The 19,954-nt window shown below is 34.1% G+C and overlaps 1 protein-coding gene across 5 annotated transcripts in view; it reads left to right on the top strand.

Annotated features, from left to right (window-relative positions):
* Window positions 1-10,889, top strand: part of LOC123530427 (uncharacterized) — a 69,428-nt gene extending 58,539 nt beyond the window's left edge. For all 5 annotated transcript variants that reach the window (XM_053521535.1, XM_053521533.1, XM_053521536.1 and 2 more), the window contains 4 exons: window positions 1,013-1,180; window positions 1,517-1,681; window positions 7,446-7,669; window positions 8,149-10,889. In XM_053521535.1, the coding sequence (XP_053377510.1) occupies window positions 1,013-1,180; window positions 1,517-1,681; window positions 7,446-7,669; window positions 8,149-8,776 (1,185 nt within the window). In that variant the 3' untranslated portion in view covers window positions 8,777-10,889. The remainder of the gene's footprint in view (window positions 1-1,012; window positions 1,181-1,516; window positions 1,682-7,445; window positions 7,670-8,148) is intronic.
* Window positions 10,890-19,954: the final 9,065 nt, after the last annotated feature.

The following is a 19,954-nucleotide window of genomic DNA, read 5'->3' on the forward strand; positions in this document are numbered from 1 at the left end:
TTTAAAGTGACTATTCCGTATTGATGGTCAGTCTCATTTGGAATTTAAGCTCGAAGTTTTAGCAGAACTGATATTAAAATTTCAAACTCAAGCTCAGCTGAGACCGAAAACTGTTTTGTAAACACGGGGCCAGGATCCATGCTGGTCGCAAACGCACTATGTTAGTTTTCTCATGGCGCGGCTCATATTATGTTTACATTGATGTGATAAATCCAGAAAGAAACTGTTTTGTTAATTGGAGTTGACTATGAACGCTCATGATTGAAGGATACGACGATTCTTGCATAGTTAGGACAAAATGTTATATCTTATCTGAAATGGAATGAGCTTGTGTCCAAACTATTCAAATGTTAAAAACCAGATTAAGGTCCAAACTATTCAAATTTAAAAACCAGATTAAGGTTTAAGAAACCCCGACGTATTTGTTGAGCTTTTACATACGTCTGTTGCAGAAAATCATAGAATACAATTGACATGGAAGAAGATTTGTTTGAAAAGCATTTTGAATTTTAAAAAAAATGTCTTGGTGAGAGCAAAGTCTACAGTGTCAAGAGGTTGTTTTATATGATTAAAATAGTGACCATCAAAGAAAAAATGATTGATCCTTTACCGTTGAGTACATGCATATTTCAATGTATTTACGTTCGTTTCAATGTCAAATATGGAAATTGGTGAATTATAATAAAAATCGATCTAATGATAGCTGTAAATTATCTTAAATAGTTTCGATAAATACGAGACTAATCTACTTAATTTTAGAAATATCCGTACGACTATCTTCTTGCCCCGCAATGACCTTTGTTTGGATATCACTTTGGCAGAAATGCGGATTGTGAAGATTGTTAAACAACAGGCTTTACTGCAATTATTCCATAGTCTATTCACCACAATAAGATCACAGACACATTTCTCCCTTCTCTTGTATTTGAAGGAAAGCAGATATAGACATTGCTGTACTAACTCTGAAATCGGATTAATGTTTTTTTATGCATGCATATGACTTATATTTCAGCCGTCGGGCCGACGATCGAATGGTCCCCGTGCAACGTCGGGACAGTTGCGTGATCGAGACAAAAGGCGAGGACAAACACAAGTTCATGGTTTGGGCGTGGCCTCTGCTGATACACCACATACTCCTCTGCGTAAAATAGAAGAGGATGCTTTACCTAATGTTGAAGGGGTAAATTTCTCTTTAATTATTAGTTCGCCTAACGTTGATGGGGTAAATAGACATTTATCTCAAATTATTGGTTCAGCTAACGTTGATGGGGTAAACAGACATTTATCTCAAATTATTGGTTCAGCTAACGTTGATGGGATAAATAGACATTTATCTCAAATTATTGGTAGTTAACCTAAATAGATGGGGTAAATATATATTTCTTTTGATTGTTTAGTCAGTCAGATAGAGACAATTATGATAGTTTGTTTAGAGTTTATGTTCTCTTTGTTGAACGTGCAATAGTTTTACTTCTGTTGTATAAAATGCATTTCGTTTATATCTATTTCTATTTAGATGGAGTCTAAGGTGATGGTTCGAAGTCGACCGGACAGCGGTATAGCTGTAAGCACGTCATCGGCTAGTTACTCGAGTTCAGAGATGCACAAGGAGAGGGACCTGGACGTAGACGATCACTATCATACCACCTCTTGCCAAGAGATGTTAGATCATGTCGCAAAGGTAACTAAAACACCGTATATCATTTGAGCCGCGCCATGAGAAAACCAACAAAATGCGTTTGCGACCAGCATGGATCCAGACCAGCCTGCGCATCCGCGCAGTCTGGTCAGGATCCATGCTGTCCGCTAACGGTTTCTCTAATTCCAATAGGCTTTGAAAGCGAACAGCATGGATCCTGACCAGACTGCGCGGATGAGCAGGCTGGTCTGGATCCATGCTGGTCGCAAACGCACTATGTTGGTTGTCTCTTGGCGGCGCTCATTTACATTTACATTGTCTCAATCAGTCTTATTGGAACGCTTAGTTAAGCCGTCATTGGTACTTCCTTACTGTGATAATAGTGATTTTTACAAGCCATCTTTGTCAGAGAATCTTCACATGTTGCGATTTTAATATTTGTCTTCTAATGTATTCAGCGGCGTTATATTTTCTGGTCGTTTTGTATTATGGAGTTCATTTAATATATCTACGAACTAGAATTCTGCTTTAGCCGGTACAAGAGGGCATAAGAGGTGCTGCTCATTTCATTAACTGTCATGGACAAATTCAATCGAACCGAGTGTGTTATTATTTTGCGTGGTTGCGCGCTATTCGTTTATAGAATCTTCTTCTTATGTTTTATTTTTAGGAATAATTTCAGCTTGATAGGTGGTCTGTTAAATCCGCATTCAAGCAGTACGTTCTCAAAATACACCCAAATCAGATATGAATTGTTTAAAATCAATCAGTTACAATGGTTCATTTTTCAGTACCTTCTTGTTATGGCTGACTTAGTAAGTCTGAGAATAAAAACTACCATTTCATATTAGGGTTTAGGAGAAAGTATGACTCTTAAATAGTAGAATATAATAATATAAACTTTATAAGAAAATCCTTTGAAAGCATGGAACAAAACCAAAGCTAAATATTAGCAGACTCGGTCTTTCCAGGCATCGACTTAAGCGGAATTCTATCATAGTTAAATTAAGTGGACTTCATGATGCAAAAGTATCAGAAAATATAACAGTTTTGTAGCTGTTATACGGCACCTTAAGACTGCTATTGGGATTGCTCATAAAATCTATGAATGCATAGAACGCAACAAGAAAAATAATAGCATACTCGGTTTGATTGAGAGATTGAGACACGTTCAAAGTAGGCCTATACTGCTGCTAATAAAATGATTTGTTTAATTGAGCATGTTATTGCCACAGGTGAAGGAGAGGTTAATGAATAATTGACATGACACACCTTAGTCCATATTTTACCGTGAAAGTAACCGATACATTTGATAACCTTTACAGAGCCACTTAAAATCCTTTTCAGCATTTTATTTTACAATAATATTACTTATTAATAGTTTCAAGTACTGGAACAGGTGGAGTAAATGTATAAAAAGTGTGTTTCCAACCTAAATATGACAATCTGATACGACTGTCTTAGATTTACGCTTTGTTACAAACTTTCCATATTGCCCAAACAGAAACTACGAAATCTTTAATAGTCTTTTGAAGTCCGTTCTGACATTAGCATCGATATTAAGTTCGTAGCCTGGTTACAGTCAGTAATCATGTATCTTAGAAATGCATAATGTTATATCACGTTCTCGTTCTTTTAGTAAATATTTTGACATAGACAAATGACATATTTTAACATTTTACTGCTTCCTTATATAAAATACTGTTAGAACAGGCCTAAGATTAGCAGCTTATCTCTCTCTTTTTTGTTTTACATGCGCATAAATTGTTGTAAATTGCACCCAAGTTTTTATTATTACATTTCTTCTAAAATATATGAACATGTTTGACAGGCCAACACTTACAAGCAAAGGTTGTTGCGGTTAAAACGATACTGAGTGAGAAACATAAATCACCGAATATTCAGAAAGCTAAACAGAACGTTTACATAGATTTAAAAAAATAAAACACTTCAAATAAAATGCAAAAATACCTATTTAATGTATAAAAAGATTGTCATAAATCATGTAATACAATACTGCGATTAATCTGATTGAACACTGCATTTAGCTTAATAACTATTTTAAAATTTACATGAAATAATAATATTAAAATTAAATGTTCAAATTCATAAAAGGCGGTCAAGTGCACGTAATAGTTCGGTATGATATAAAGAAATTATTAAACATTAATAAAGCAAAATTATTGGTACATTGATTTGCTTTTTTAAAATTTCTTACTTTGTTTGAAAAACGGATCGATTCCGCCGTATTTATATAGGTTTCTTAAAAGTCTCATTCAATTGCAATAAAGATTTTTATATTGAAATTTAATTTTTGTAGAATTGAAAAGGCATAAACTGTTAACATTCGTATAAAAATGTCTAGTATTGTAATGACTTGCTACATCATTATCCCGCGAAGTGTTTGGGCTTCAGCTTTGAAACGGCTGTGCAAATAGTGACTAAATGTAGTTTTATTCTTCTTTGTTCATTTTGTGTTACCAACAGGCAATCAAGACCCAAGAAAAAGAGGTCTAAATGTAAAGACGCTTGTGAGTCACAAACAGTAGTGATCTTTATCTCCAGAAATGTTTGCCTAAAGAGAACGAAATTATGCATTCTAAAGCTATTTTATCCCGAAATGTCTTGCACTGTTGTCTTTAAAACTATCGCAAACGTTTTGGGACAGACCAAAACGTCTTAAATTAGAGGTCAAAGTTTATGTTAAGTGTAAGGAACAAATAAGGACAAAAAAGAGCACAACCAGTAGTGACTGAATAATTCCAACACCTATATCTTTATATCAAGCCAATATGCTTCCTGATTTCAACAACATAGAAAACCAACATAGTGACTTTGCGACCAGCATGGATCCAGACCAGCCTGTGCATCCACGCAGTCTGGTCAGGATCCATGCTGTTCGCTTTCAAAGCCTATTGCAATTAGAGAAACCGTAAGCGAACAGCATGGATCCTGACCAGACTGCGCGGATGCGCCGGCTGGTCTGGATCCATGCTGGTCGCAAAGCCTCTATGTTGGTTTTCTCATGGCGCGGCTCATTTATTTTTGCAGTTACATATATTTGTTTTGGTATAAAGATCAAAGCTATGTAGCGCATATAAATATATCTGTTTGACAGGTAAATGAACCGATGTAAAGCAATAGTTTCTAACATATGATGAATGGTTGGATACCATTTTAATACTTCAGAGAAAAATGTCACAACTGGAGAATTTATATTTTGTTCTGTTTTGATTCTTTGATTTGTTTCTCGCAATTTTTTTCACCTATAAATTACGCAGACAATATGGCTTCTTGGTCTAGTATTCATGAGCTGTATATCTAAATAAAAGATAGAGAATCAAATTAATTACTTTCTGGATTTGTCAATATTAAAACTAAAATATATCAAACGAAACGTTCCTTTGTTACGCAAATAACAGCATATCTTATTTGCTCGGGTACAGGCCATCAATTTTATTCTTTTTTCTCCATGTATGGTATAGCTGTAAATAGTAGCATCCGCGCAGACTGGTCAGGATCCATGCTGGTCGCAAATGCACTATGTTGGTTTTCTCATGGCGCGGCTCAGATATATTCCAAGGAAGCAACATCCTTTCCTTAACGAAAATTATTGCTAATAATACATTACATGTTTGTTTTGTGATCTTGTAGAACACTTTGAAATCATTTTAGGGCGATGAATGTTTTATGTAAAATAAAAGCTGTATCTGTTGTCAGTAAAAGATACATTTTTAGCATCTGAAGCAAGTGGATGCCTCATAGTCATAATACTCCTTTGTAAGTTTTTACTTGTGAAAATGTACAGAGGGATTCTAGGTTCTAGAAGAATTTTCAAACATAGGTAGGGATACACACGTATCAGTCATTGTATCTACAATTCAACACAGGAAATCAACACATTTTACTCTCTGTATATTTGAAAAGGAAAAAAATCAGGTTGCAATGGTTAAATGAGCCGTGTCATGAGAAAACCAACATAGTGGCTTTGCGACCAGCATGGATCCAGACCAGCCTGCGCATCCACGCAGTCTGGTCAGGATCCATGCTGTTTGCTAACAGTTTCTCCAATTCCAATAGGCTTTAAAAGCGAACAGCATGGAGCCTGACCAGACTGCGCGGATGCGCAGGCTGGTCTGGATCCATGCTGGTCGCAAACCCACTATGTTGGTTTTCCCATGGCACGGCTCAAATATGAATATTGGTTGTAGGTTAAAAAGAATGATCATTCATTAGATTAGCCGTATGGAGAACGGCGAATTATGGCCTTCATTCTTAATTTTCTCACTCTTACGAGACTACTGTAAAATTAAATGATTATATTCATGCAAAATTGCAGTGACTTAGTATATTTTTTCTGCAATCATAATTATTTATTTTCTTTTTGAAATTACACCTGTGTCAAAATATTGTCAGTTGATACCAAGACATCTGTCATCAAAACTGTGCTATTTTGTACGACCGTAATATTATCATTATAACATTAAATATTCAGTGAAAATTACATGTAGATTACAAAAGATATTGTACATTGATCTAATTCTATTCAATATGCTTTTTTATTATGTTCAAGTCATTCCCTAACAAGCTGTCATTTCAGAAAAGCAAATACCTCGGACTGACGTTTTTATAGTTACTCTTTAACCTTATCACTAAGTTATGAAAATGACTATTCAATTTCTAAACTGTCGTATGAATTTGTCCCATATATAATGATATATTTTATTCAGTATAATGACAATGGAAATCTTTTGATTTCATGGTCGTAAATTATCAGTGTAGAAAGTATACAATGCATTATCAGTCTGTTAAAAATTTACGACTTCCAAATGAAAATAAATTTTAGAAATAATTCGATCGTAACTCAAGTAAATTTTAGCACTTTGATGTTTATTATTTTATGCTGTTAATTATTAAGAGTCCAAAGAAACAGTACTTTGTTCATTTGCAATAAATATCCTGTCATATGCATTGAACATATCTGATTTCAATTCTTCAGTTTGTGCGCGATATAATAGAACCGATATGATGAATTATAAATGTTTATGAAAATATTACTTTCAATAATAATAATACTGCATGTTCTTAAATTTCAACTTCGTAGCTCATGTTAAAGAAAATGCATGATAAGCAAGTTTTAAATTAAACTCATCGGTCTGACGAGCTTACGTATAAATAGAAATGCTAAAATTTAGAATTTCTTAGATTCCCACAGTGCCAAACGTTTGTAAGAATTCTTGCTATGTTGAAGAATAAACCCTGCCCAAAACTTTTGTGCCAATTAACGCTGAAGAACCAATATTTAAGGTATTTGATTTTGCAAAAAACAAACAGCATGTCCATTGTCAAGCTTAGAATGATAAAATATAACGGTTGCACAAAGTTTATATGATGAACATGGTATGACGGCCTATCATATGAAATATGATATGACTGTATCAAAAAAGTTAATCTGTATAATGAGATATGATCGGTTAATATATATTATGAAATGTAGTAAAATAATAACAAAAAGATAAATGATATAAGAAAATATTATATGACGGTAAAGAAAAGTTAATTTATATAATGAGATATGAATTGACAGTTACAAAAAGTTAGTTTATATAATTAAAATTTAAAATGTACTTGTTGGATTTTTGAAACAGCCCGTCAATAATATTTTTCCGTTACAGCTTCTTTTTGTTGTGGCGCGGCTCTTAGGCTGTGTTTGTAGTGCTCTGTGCTTCCGAGAAATCTACACTTACCTATCATCTTATGATATGGTAACAGAAAATTAATTTATATATTTTAATTTGTGTTTCAGGTGCTACCGGAGCAACATAATGACCTCAAGAGCCTTGTTGCTGCAGTAACAAAGGGTCTAAATTCTGTGCATTCCAAAGCCCAAGCCTTATACTGTTGGCTGACAAGTCAAAAAGTAGCCAATTTTGAAAAATGTAGCAAAAAATCGAGTTCACCACCAGGCAGATTAAAACACATTCATGAGAAGAAATCAACATACTGGTCAATGTACATGGATATGCTGAAGTAAGTAAAGTTGATATTCTATACCCCTATTACTTTTCAAGTTAATAAGAGCTGAAGACGCCACGACTATGGATAACTTCGGTAAACATGCTAAATTAGGAACTGAAATAAATCGGCGGAAAAGGATTTCGAATAATTATCGAGTTAAGACATTTATTTAATTTTATAATAATTAGATACATAATATTTTATTTTTGTCCATATTGGGGATATAGATTATACAATCTACTCATGCTAAAAGCTAGCTGTTTTTCGGGAGGTAAATGTACACTTTTTTTGGTTTTGGAATGTAGATAGATAGATAGATTGACAGATCAGTACATAATATATAACAGTGAATAATTTTCTGATTAATCAGATGCTAAATAAAATTATCTAATTTGAAAAAAAACATGTCAAGGTTTATTATATACATATCATAAAAAAGAGATCATTAATAAAATGTATACTTCACAACATACTCTAATTTATACCTTTAGGGTTGCTGGAGTGAAGTGTGAAAGAGTAGATGGATATGTAAAGAGCGCTGATTATCTTCCCGGAAACACCGTGCAGACGCAGAAGTTCCAGCATTCGTGGGTTGCTGTTTGTATGGATGGCCATTATAGACTTGTAGATCCTCAGTATGGTGCGCTAGGGGATAAATTTGTGCAAGAACACTATTTTGCTACTTCTCCAGATGAACTTCTTTTGTCTCATTTTCCAAAAGACAAAAAATGGTTGTTGATGAATCAACCAGCCAATATTGAAGGATTTGAAGGAACTCTAAAGACTTGGCCTGCCATGTTTCATTTTAATATCCGTCCTTTGAACATGAAATCTGTGATACGGACCTACGATGGTAAACTTAGTATAACTGTTTTATTACAAAATGTGGCTGTTAATCCACAACTAGAATACGCTGGACCTGGTCCAGAAATAGACATGGATACACTTGAAGAAAAGATCGACCATGAGATCAGAGATGTTGACAATGCGGAAACATATCACGTGACATTGCCACAGGAAGGAAATTATTATTTCACTGTTTATGCGCATGTTCTAGAAGACTGTATGGATGTTCCAGTGTTTCAGTACAGAATAGAATATGTCGATGAATTATTGTGATTAAAGTAAAGGAACTTTCTTAACATTTAAATCGTGTGGAACCTTGTGAAAACTCAGTATTACCGAGACAGTTCCAGGAGAATAGGAAAAAGGAGGAGCACGAATAATAATATTAGTACAATGAAAGAGGCTCTTGTTTATCTCTTTAAAGATAGGTTCGGAATCATGGTTTTCCAAAAGAACTTGGACAGTTGGGAGTGTCAGTGAACTTAAATTTAAATATTAGTGCTAGATGCAGCCGTCCTAATCCGTTAGGAGAACCACAAAGTGGACATGACTGAGATTTCAGAATCAAATATAATGTTTATGAAACAGTATTTATATTGATATCAATTGCCTATGTATTAACTTTGATAATTTAGCTTAGAAACATAATTCTTTATGTACATCATTTTATATGAACTGTTTTATGATTGTATCATGTATATGTGGGTACGTATGCATGTATGTCGTAAACTAAATCAGTATTATTATCATTGTGATATCTCATATTGATCCATCCGTGAACTGCTGAAGGAGCAGTACGTTTCTTCTACCCTTGTGCAGTCATTTTTTTTTCAGTTAGAATATCAGAAAAGTTAGATGCAGCTTAACCCTTAGCCTGTTGGCGGCAAGTGATCTTGCCTTTGCGACCAGTGCAGACCAAGATCAGCCTACACGGACGCTGTTTTGTCAGTAAATTATCAGTGTGAACACCCCTTTAAATAATAAGTGATGCTGCCTAACGTGAATGATGGTCTAGTCCATTTTAGAAATTTAGCAGGATAAGGGTTAAGAAGAAATTCGAGTATGAATCGTCAAATATTGGGCAAAATCTATGTTTTAAGCCGTACATGTTTCACCCGTAATCAATGCAGTACGAGCTATATATCAAATGTTTCTTAAAAACTAGACTTGAAATAAGGTATTAAATCAGATTCGTCTATTTCTTCAGATTAGGCCAGTGATAAACTTGCTTTTTAAAGATTCTATTGTTGTTGCCAGTACATTGATAAGTGTTCGTATATTTTGAATTTGGCCAAAGACTGTTTTCATTTTCATTCTTCATGTAAACAGACAGTTTACTGTGTACATGTTGAACAATTAATTATCTTGTGTATGCGTGTAACATATACATTGATGCATAAATAAGTGCTATGTGAGTGCTCTTTTATTTGTATGATGCGCTATGTAACATTGTCTGTAAACGTCAGACATGCACTATTTAAAGTAAAATAACATTACAAAATTTTGACAAAATCCATGAAATGGCACAGGCTAAAAATGTCAGGAAAATTAAACTTGTATTATAACATTATGCTTTAAGAGAATTATTTTTTTTTCCAATATAACAAAAAATCGTATCTTTTTATATATTATATTACAAAAAGGTACGTATATATTATGGACGATGTGATAAATGTTGTGCATTTTAAATGCAGAAATTCAGTATTAAACGTTACAATATGGGTAGTTTTATCAAGCATTTCTTGTTACATGTTTGATTTGTTACTTTACAGTTGTTTTGAATATTCCTATTATTCTTGTTTTGTTTTCATTTATTCGTCGTTTCACATGTTAAATAGAAATATCAATACCATTTTGAGCATTTCTGTCTATTTGTTTACATTACTTTACAGTAACAACACTCGAAGCATTACTTTCTCGAGTGTCACATTACTTTCTCGAGTGTCACATTACTTTCTCGAGTGTCAGTATTTTACACGCTTAATGGTACTTGTGATAAATAAACCATCTTCGTTTTGTTACAAATTCTCAACGAGATTTTTTTTTGTCAAGAAGGCTTTCTGTACTCAATGTAACAAACAGTTTTTGAGAAATTAGGCTTATAAATGAACATCAGATGAATATCGGCCTTTTATCGGATAGATGCCAAATATGTAAAATGAGTCAATTTCTTTCATCGGAAAGTAGTACAATTTTGAAAGTCCTCAAGCACCGTTTTTCTTACTTGATGGCCCACAGGGAAGAGACACTTATTATTTTTCAGTATGTTCAAAATGTTTGATATAAACTTTTCATTGTCTTTGTAGAGTTTTAATCTGTGATAGCTTCATTACGTTTCTACATCATTCCTTTGTTTACATAATTAAAATACGTTTTATTGCTTATAGCAAGTTTTTGTGTTTCTTTTAAGCCCAACGATTATCTGGAGTGGTAAATTATCTCCCCTGTGGTACAATCATTTACAATGTAATTGTATATCCTTAACAAATGGTTTTAAGGATAAAGTAAAAAGTATATACAATGTATCCGAGTTAATTGTTTTTGTTGGGTTTAACGTCGTACCGAGACAATTTAGGTTATATGGCGACTTTCCAGGTTTAAGAGTGGAAGAAGACCCCAGGTGCCCATCCATGCATTATTTCATCGCGGGTGCGCACCTGGGTAGAACCACCGACCTTCCGTAAGCTAGCTGGATGGCTTCCTGGCATGAAGAATTCAACGCACCGAGTAAGGCTCGAACCAACGTCGGTGAGGGGCAAGTGATTTGAAGTCAGCGACCTTAACCACCAGGCCACATAGGCCCGTCTGAAAGGACTGAGCCATCCAATGACAACTGTGATGTGATGTACACAATACACATGATTATGTTTATGCAGTCTTTGAAAGAAGAAAGGGAAATGTATGAACCATCGATGTGTGTTACCCGACATTTGAAAGGGCAAAGAAAAGATACCGACGGCAATTTATATAAGTAGTCATGAAATATCTTCTTTGAATGGAGCCAACGTAAGTCGCGACTGCTTATACAAGGCAGGGTCAAATAATGCTACAATGACTGTATGGTTTTAAATATAATATACAACATCATTTACAGTATATTTATTTATTGAAGTGCCATATTTCTTTCAGTATTTGCAATCATCATGCAATGTTTTATCGTTTTATCATATGAGCCGCGCCATGAGAAAACCAACATAGTGGCTTTGCGACCAGCATGGATCCAGACTAGCCTGCGCATCCGCGCAGTCTGGTCAGGATCCATGCTGTTCGCTTTCAAAGCCTATTGCAATTAGAGAAACTGTTAGCGAACAGCATGGATCCTGACCATGCTGGTCGCAAACCCATTATGTTGGTTTTCTCATGGCGCGTCTCAATTATGGCTAATGATTTATGACATATATATACCAGAAAGAGTATCATAAAGTACATTTCAATACAGGACTATTAATAGTTACTTCTTTTTGTGCTTATCTACTTAAGTATCTGGAATTATACCAATCCTGTCTTGAAACGATATGAACTCTGACAGAACTTTCATAGAATACTGAAAAATCATAAAAGTTAAAAGTGTAAACCCTATTTTTCAACACCTAAAATTATTTTATCTTTTTTAGTTTTTTTTTCACGGTCGTATTTATATGAGTTTTTCTGCTTTGTTAACCAGTCCTTTCCCGATTTGAATGCAAGTCATTTTTTCATAAACTGAATAACGTTCTGGTTGGTAAAATTAGCAATAGAAGACCAAATAAACAAATACGTTCGTTTATCGGAAACTGAATCATTATGTTTGTAAAGACTTCTAATTAAGCAGAAAAAAAACGTATTGTTTGTTTTTAGAACACTGTTTGAATCTACTGTAAGTACAGAAACATTGTTGGAAAACCAGATAATAGCAATCATCTGGTATTGTTTGCTTTAAAAAGTATGGTATATTTCTGAAATTATAAAATCTTGGGGTAGTCAATGGCGAAGGGGAATGTATCGCTGAAAAAGTATAATCTATTCTGACATAGGATAAAAGTTAACAAATACGTTCACGCGCGGATTTGCAACACTGTTTGGTGTTAGTTAGTTTGTAAATAATCCACAGAAGTCACTAATTTAAAGAAAGGATTCTAGATATTATTTTCAAATGCATACCAATGTTTACAACAAAAACATAACGACAAAAGCAATGCTAACTGCTGTTCTTGCCACTTTCGGGGATAGGAGTGGGGCAATTTAACAGGAGAGTAAATGTGTGTTTACAGAGAGATTACTGCACTTACGTGCTGTTAAAACACCTTTTTAAATAAGCGCATTCCGTGGCGAAAGCGAAAATGTATTATGGCCCTAAAACGGACAATTAAAAAAGAAATGACAACGTGGTAGCACATCGTGATAGAACAACACTTATTTCACGGAAACTTAATGACGTTGAGGGATGATATACTCCTTTGTTAGTTTTTACAAGTTTCATGCTAGTATGGCGTAAGCGCATGTTTATTTCGTGTTATAGTATCTTCAGAATCCTTCGGGATATGTTGATACCATCGCCTTACCGGACTCGGGCATCAACCAAATCCTCAGGATTCTGTAGATGTTATAACACTAAGAACATGCGTTATCCCTACATTAGTACATTATATCATAGCAATTGCACAACTATCTGGCTAAAGGTTGCATAAATTTTCAATACCTTGTATTTACCTCTCCGAACAAGTATCTCTTGTAGGTATTGTTGTGGTTGTAATATAAAACACACTCCCGTATGATGTTACATCGTGTATCGTTTTGGATAAAAAATTGAAACAATCTATAATGCCAATGATGCGAAAGTGCTTATTACGCATTTATTGGAAATGTTTAATGCCTTTAAATAAGTTTCGGACGCCTGATCTATGAAGAGTTAGTTGAATAGCGACCGTTATTGTTTTTAAAATCTTTAAATTCTCTCTTCTTCCCAGTTCATTTATTGAAAATATAGCAAACCACTTTTTAAGCAACATTCTTTCTACCGCTTCACACCCGTTTGAAACAATTGGGGATTCTGTGGTGGGCAACTGATGTGTTTGTACATAGTTATGCACGGCAAAAATCTTGAGATGATAGCATCCTTGCATACTTTAAACTGCACCTACTATCTGTTTGAAAGACATGTATTGTTTAGTAGTGCATTGATGTACATATAACACAATTTGTTCATACCACATTTGAAGGAGTGGCAGCGTTACTTTTGGCCTACTCTTATGGTTATCATGAGTGTGACAAGTTGAAAAAGAAATGTTGGCAAGCTAACAAAGTCCCAAGAGTTTTTGTTGATTTGTGTTAATAGATTTTTTTTTATCATTTATGCATAATAAATGTACCTGTATATGCATTACAACACGAGCACGGACACGGACGCTAGTGGAGGGATTAGGATTATAACAGAAACTGTTACAGTATATTTAAAACCATCCACGCAACAACTGACAAAGCTAACCACCAGATTTTGGATTAAACAGTGAAGGTGACGGGTGGGGGGCTATTATGCCTGTTTCAACATACCCATGTGTAAGAGGTTTGTAGCAAAGTGATCCACAATAATATTAACAATATGTACGTACATATAATAAAATGCAACTTTCGACTGATCACTAATGATGGTATGGCCAATAAGTTAAAAACAACCCTGTTTATATAAGACACAGTCAGTCCGTGGACCTGGTGAACGGCCGACCATACGGTCAATGCCCCCCCCCCCCCTCCCCCACTAACGGTTAAAAGACGTCCGCCTAATAACACCAATAATAAAGATGACCACCCGGGCGCGAGGATGCTGCTACATGAAGGCCAGCCTGGAAAAGTAAGCATTTTTAGATACTGTCGTAGTATCGTGAAGTCTTTCAAAGTCATGTCAAATAATTTGTTGATCATTATAAAATTTTGGCTCACATAACACAGACAAAGTATGTACCAAACCACCAAGACAGAATAAGACCCTCGATACCAAGCTTCGGACAAAGTCTGTAAGTTAAATGTCATGAAATTAGTCACAACTACAAAATAACTCACTAGATTAATGATAAATTGACTTCATCGTCACTAGAACAATCATTCAGTTTCACAAAGTTGAAAACACATCACTAATTTGGTCCACAAAAGACCGTACGTAAATATGATATTTTGTATTGAAAAAAGTTGATTTCAAGCGCATGTAGTTTAACGTCATCCTATATTCTGAATTAAACATATAGTTCGTCAATAGTTAATTCTATCCTGAACAGTTTATTTTAACAAGTATAGCACATCATCTACGAAAGTTTTTATTTTTTATTTATTAGGAAAACAACGATTTGCAAAAGAAATTGACGAAAAATACAGTATTAGAACATCAAATATGCGACATAAAGTTAAATATAGGAAACGTTTGACTTTTTAAAATCTCACACCACAAATGTGTGGGTTAGTCGCTTTAAGTCTGGAAAAAAAAGTATCAGAAAACCACACGCATACTTGATAGATTAAGTAAATTTATATTCTTTTGAAATGAATTCTTTTAATTTTGGTGGGTGTTTGTCTAGCTCTACGGAACCCTCACCTGGATTTATATTTATAGTCATATCAGTTCAAATACTAGTTTAGCAAGTATTACTCCCACGGGGTTTTCATTGGCAAATATAGTGTGAGCATTCTTCACCTGAAATTTGTAGAGGACAGATCGCCTACAAAAATTCCCTCTCGACCTTTCCTGATTCACATTATTGTAATTATGTTCTTTTAACACATTTCTGCCGTCAAGTTTTATATATTTCAGCGTCACCCCGCTACTTGCACATACTGCAGCATCACGACGCTTTGAAAATATATTACGGTATAAAGAACTGTCAAAATACATACAAAGGCTTTTTCGTTTTCATTGTGTCTCTTTTGTAAATGTTGTAACTTTTCGTCTCTTCTGTGTTGGCAGTAAAATGATATACATGTAATCTAAATTCAAGGAAATATAAAAAAAAAGATGAAAGAAGTAAACACTTCAGAAGAACCACACTTGCTTGGTAAGATAACATTAACATTAGCTTTAGTAGGAACATATTAAAATTTATTTCATGTTTCGTAGTAAACATTGACTGAAATTGATATTTGTATTGACGCTACTTGGGGTTACTTTTAATAATGATAATCTATAGTTAATTAGAAACTGTTAAGCATATAAGAGCATTCTTGCAAAATAATCTTTTATTGTTTAATTGTTTTATATTTATATAATTATTCCGACGTTTTACTTTGATCATCAAGCTGTCTATGAAATGTACATCTGGTAGTGATATATTTCATAATAAAATAAGAATAACGAATAATGAGCAATAGATACAAAGATCTTATACGCATCAAATACAAAATTGATATTCTTGTAAATAAATATGCAGGGTACTTTTAGCGTTTTATATTTTAGTGTACAAAATATGTTATAATTCATTAAAAATCACTCTTTTATTGAATTTTCGGCCACCTGGTGAATTATTATATCTACTTCCCTATGGAAGATCTTTGAATGAATATACAAAATATATAATCAATGGAAATGTAAATAGAACAAAATTATGAAAGAGCATATTATCATTAGGCATTGTTTTATTTTATATGTCTCCAAACACTATTTTTATTTATAATAATGTTTTTGTTTCTTTTCTAATATTTCTTTTCTTTTCTTTATCTGAGATAACTTCTTTACATTTTCACAACTTTCCTCTGCTTATATTATTTGATTACATCTTATTGCTTATCTGCCATTCTTTCTTTAGATAAACAGACATCAGAGAGTGCCACACCAAGCAGCTAGAATTGTTACCAATGCTCGAGATGGTCACCCTACAGCAGAAATTCTAAAATCTCTTCGTTGGCTGCCTGTAAGGGCAAGAATTGTGTTCAGAATTCTAGTTCTTTTATTTCGTGATGTGCAAGGAAAAGCTCAATCTTATTTGAGATTTTTGTTAAAGTGTGTTTAAGGAAAATACAGACTAAGACCCAAGAACAAGAATGAGACTCGCTGATAGATCCTTTGCTGATATTGGACCAAAATGGTGGAACAATCTTCCCAGTGACTATATGAAAAATGAATCTTTCAGAAAAGATCTGAAAGCCTACCTCTGTAGAATGATTTTTGGTTAAACTGCTTAAATGTATTTATGTGATAGAATGGACTTTATAAATAACCTATGACTGTGTTACGAAAGCACAATAGAATATTTTTAAATAGTTTTTGCACTATACAAATGTATTTGTATTTGTATTTAAAAACTACTATATTCTGCATTGGTAAATTATGCAAAAGCTTGTTGTGAAGTAATATAAAGGACATGATCAAAAGTCATAGAAATACAATTAGATGAAAATAAAAATGTCTAAAAAGGAAAGACTTAAGAAAAAAAACGCACCAAGCATTTTTTCCCTGTCCGATTAAATAAATTTAATATGAACGAAACATCTGTGTACAATCTAATGCAAATGTCCTGATTTTGTTCCGGATAACATGATATTGGGAAAAGATACAATATAACTAGGAGTGGAGCTGGAACTAATATTGTTTTGCAGATGTAGGGCTTTCGATTTATACGTAGAATAGAAATTGCTTGTGGAAGTTGTTAAATTAAATGAATTTTCAACATTAATTAATTTGTTGCCATTGTCAAATCGTTAAAAGTTAACAAATATAGGTAGGACTTGGTATCGCCAGTAAACCTAATCTGTTATCTATATTCCATCTATTTATCTATTTATTTGAACGATATTTGTGCTAGGTCTTATAAATGATAATACATTTGTAAAGTAACTGTTTCTTGTTAGCCACTAAGACCATAAGAGTTATCTTTCTTGTTATGCCTTTTTTTCTGTCAGAAAAAGAACATATTTTGTTTTTAGGCTTCTGTTTAATTATTTCGATTAACCTTATTAAGCTCACCCCATTTTCTATGACTTGAACATCTAGTAGTCACAATATCTTGTTTTAACTTTCAAAACTAAAGTAAAACGGCAACAACCAATTCGTATCAAATGAAAAGTATCTATTGCATCTATTGTCTCGTAATTACAATAGAGCTTTCTCGCAATTACGAGAAAAGAATTCTAAAATGCGAAAAAAAGACCTCGTAATTACGAGTAAAGATCTCGCTATTACGAGAAAACATCTCATAATGCCTTAATTTTCTCAAATATATTTACAACGTTTACACATTCACAGTCCGGGGAACTAATTATTCCTAAAGTAGATTGAGCAGAATTTTGATTAAGAAATAATGTATAGAAAAACAGTGTTTTAACGTTATTAATGCACTTAAAGAGGTTGTACGTCTGCGGAATAATTTCACGAGGGCGCAACCAGAGTGAATTATTCTGGCGACGTATATCCGATTTTGAGTGTATTAATTTGGTAAAACACGATTTTGCTATACATTATTTCGAATCTATTCTATATGCCCTTAATCTAAAAACTGTGGATAAAATATTGCAGCGCTCTTTCATGTTCGCAACAAAAACATCGACGTCATCGCTCGTTAACGTGACGTCATTTTAGCATAAGCGTGTTTTAACAGACACAAGCATATTAGAATTTATGTTCCTGTATTTTTCCTCTTATCATTTCCTACAGTTTCTGTTTATAAATACATTGTTTTATGTCGTTCCTTGTTGTACTTGAGACTCAAAGTGAGTTTACTAGTTGATTATAGAATTTCAAATACAATAACAAATATCCCAACTTTACCTATATCAGTCAAGTGAGCTGTTGTGGGTTGGATCAATTCATTAGAGTTTGTCACTTAGCTAAACTCAGGTTTGACCACATCCTCGTTGGCATTTTTCTCGGGTTACGGCGGCAAGAACCCAACCCGCTATTTCATTCTCTTCCTTTACTTAAGACTATTTGGAAGAAAGTATGTATAAGCTATTAGTTCAGAGAAACATACGGACACCTTAAACTTTTAATTGTTGTTTATTTGAGGTTTTCTTAGAGAAATAACATTTAATTCATCATTGTTTGGAATATCCAGGTGTTTTCGAACTTTTATCAATCTAGGAGCAGTTCATATGACGCAAATTACCTGGAAATACTGGCGGGAATTCCCATCTCTGGTAAATACCGGCCAACCTGAATATCAGACTAGCCAAAGCATTGCCAGTACTCTCCTTTTGCGGAACTATATACTACAGCAGTTACATTACTGCTAGCATTATCCGATGGAAGACCTGAATATTACACCGGCCAGAGTATTGCTGGTATTCCCCGATTGTGGGTCTGAATATTACACTAGCAGGAACATTTCTGCATTTCTCTATAGTGGGCGTCCATATTATTTCCCACATTTCCCTATGATGGGCATGAATATTACAGTTAGCATTTCCCTATGATGCGCCTGTATATAACACAAGTCAGAGTATTGCTGGTATTTCCCAATGATGCGCCTGTATATAACACCGGCCAGAGTATTGCTGGTATTTCCCGATGGCGGGCCTGAATATTACACAGGTCATAGTATTTTTGGCATTTCGCGATGGCGTGCTTTTATATTACATCGGCCAGAATAATGCTGGCATTTCCCGATGGTGGGCCTGTATATGACATCGGTCTGAGTATTGCGGGTATTTGCCTATGGTAGGTCTGAATATAACACCAGCAAGATTATTGCTGGCATTTCCCCTTACCCATGGTTGATCTGTATATTACACCAGTCAGAGTATTCCCCAATGTTGGTCATCAGTGCTGCATCCGCCAGCGTTTTGCTGCCATTTTCAGATTGTTGGCATACCCGTTTCACTAGCCAGTGCATGGCTGACATTTTCACGTAAATACTCAGGCAGCAAAAGGAAAAAGCAACAATAATTGTTTCAGTTATTAAACTGACATGCATTTTAAACGAAAGTCACAACAATTCTAAGTAAGTTTTCCACGATAAATTAATTACAAATGTATTTACATGTTTTTGTATCGATTCACATGCGGATACCCGGTATTTTTATACAACAGGAAGGAACCTCATCATGATTATGAAAAGCAAGCCCACTTGTCGCCTTGTAAAAATTTAGCATTGTTTTTATTCAAAATATCCTATATTCAATCTTTTTAAATATATATGTGGTGTTCTTTTCACTTTCGCAGACCTACTGTTATAAGCAGAAAAATTGGCGCTGAACCTACAACTCAAAAGCACGAAACACTATTTCGGGTATGTTGACAAATGAAAATGCGGAATTTAGCACCAGGATTCAAATTACAAGATTAATAACACCAAACTAGTATGAAAAACTGTACAAATACGGTGATATCTGTGATAGAATAAAATGCAATTAATTCATCTTTATATTTCAATAAACCTCTGAAACAATTTGATAAAAAGAACTCTATAGAAGAGCGATCTGATTTTCACACTCTATTTTAGGTATAAGGTAGACTGCATATCATAGTTAACGGTAGTTTAAGCAAGTATTTAAGTA

Source organism: Mercenaria mercenaria, chromosome 13 (assembly GCF_021730395.1).
Source record: "Mercenaria mercenaria strain notata chromosome 13, MADL_Memer_1, whole genome shotgun sequence".
NCBI classification, from domain to species: Eukaryota; Metazoa; Mollusca; class Bivalvia; order Venerida; family Veneridae; genus Mercenaria; species Mercenaria mercenaria.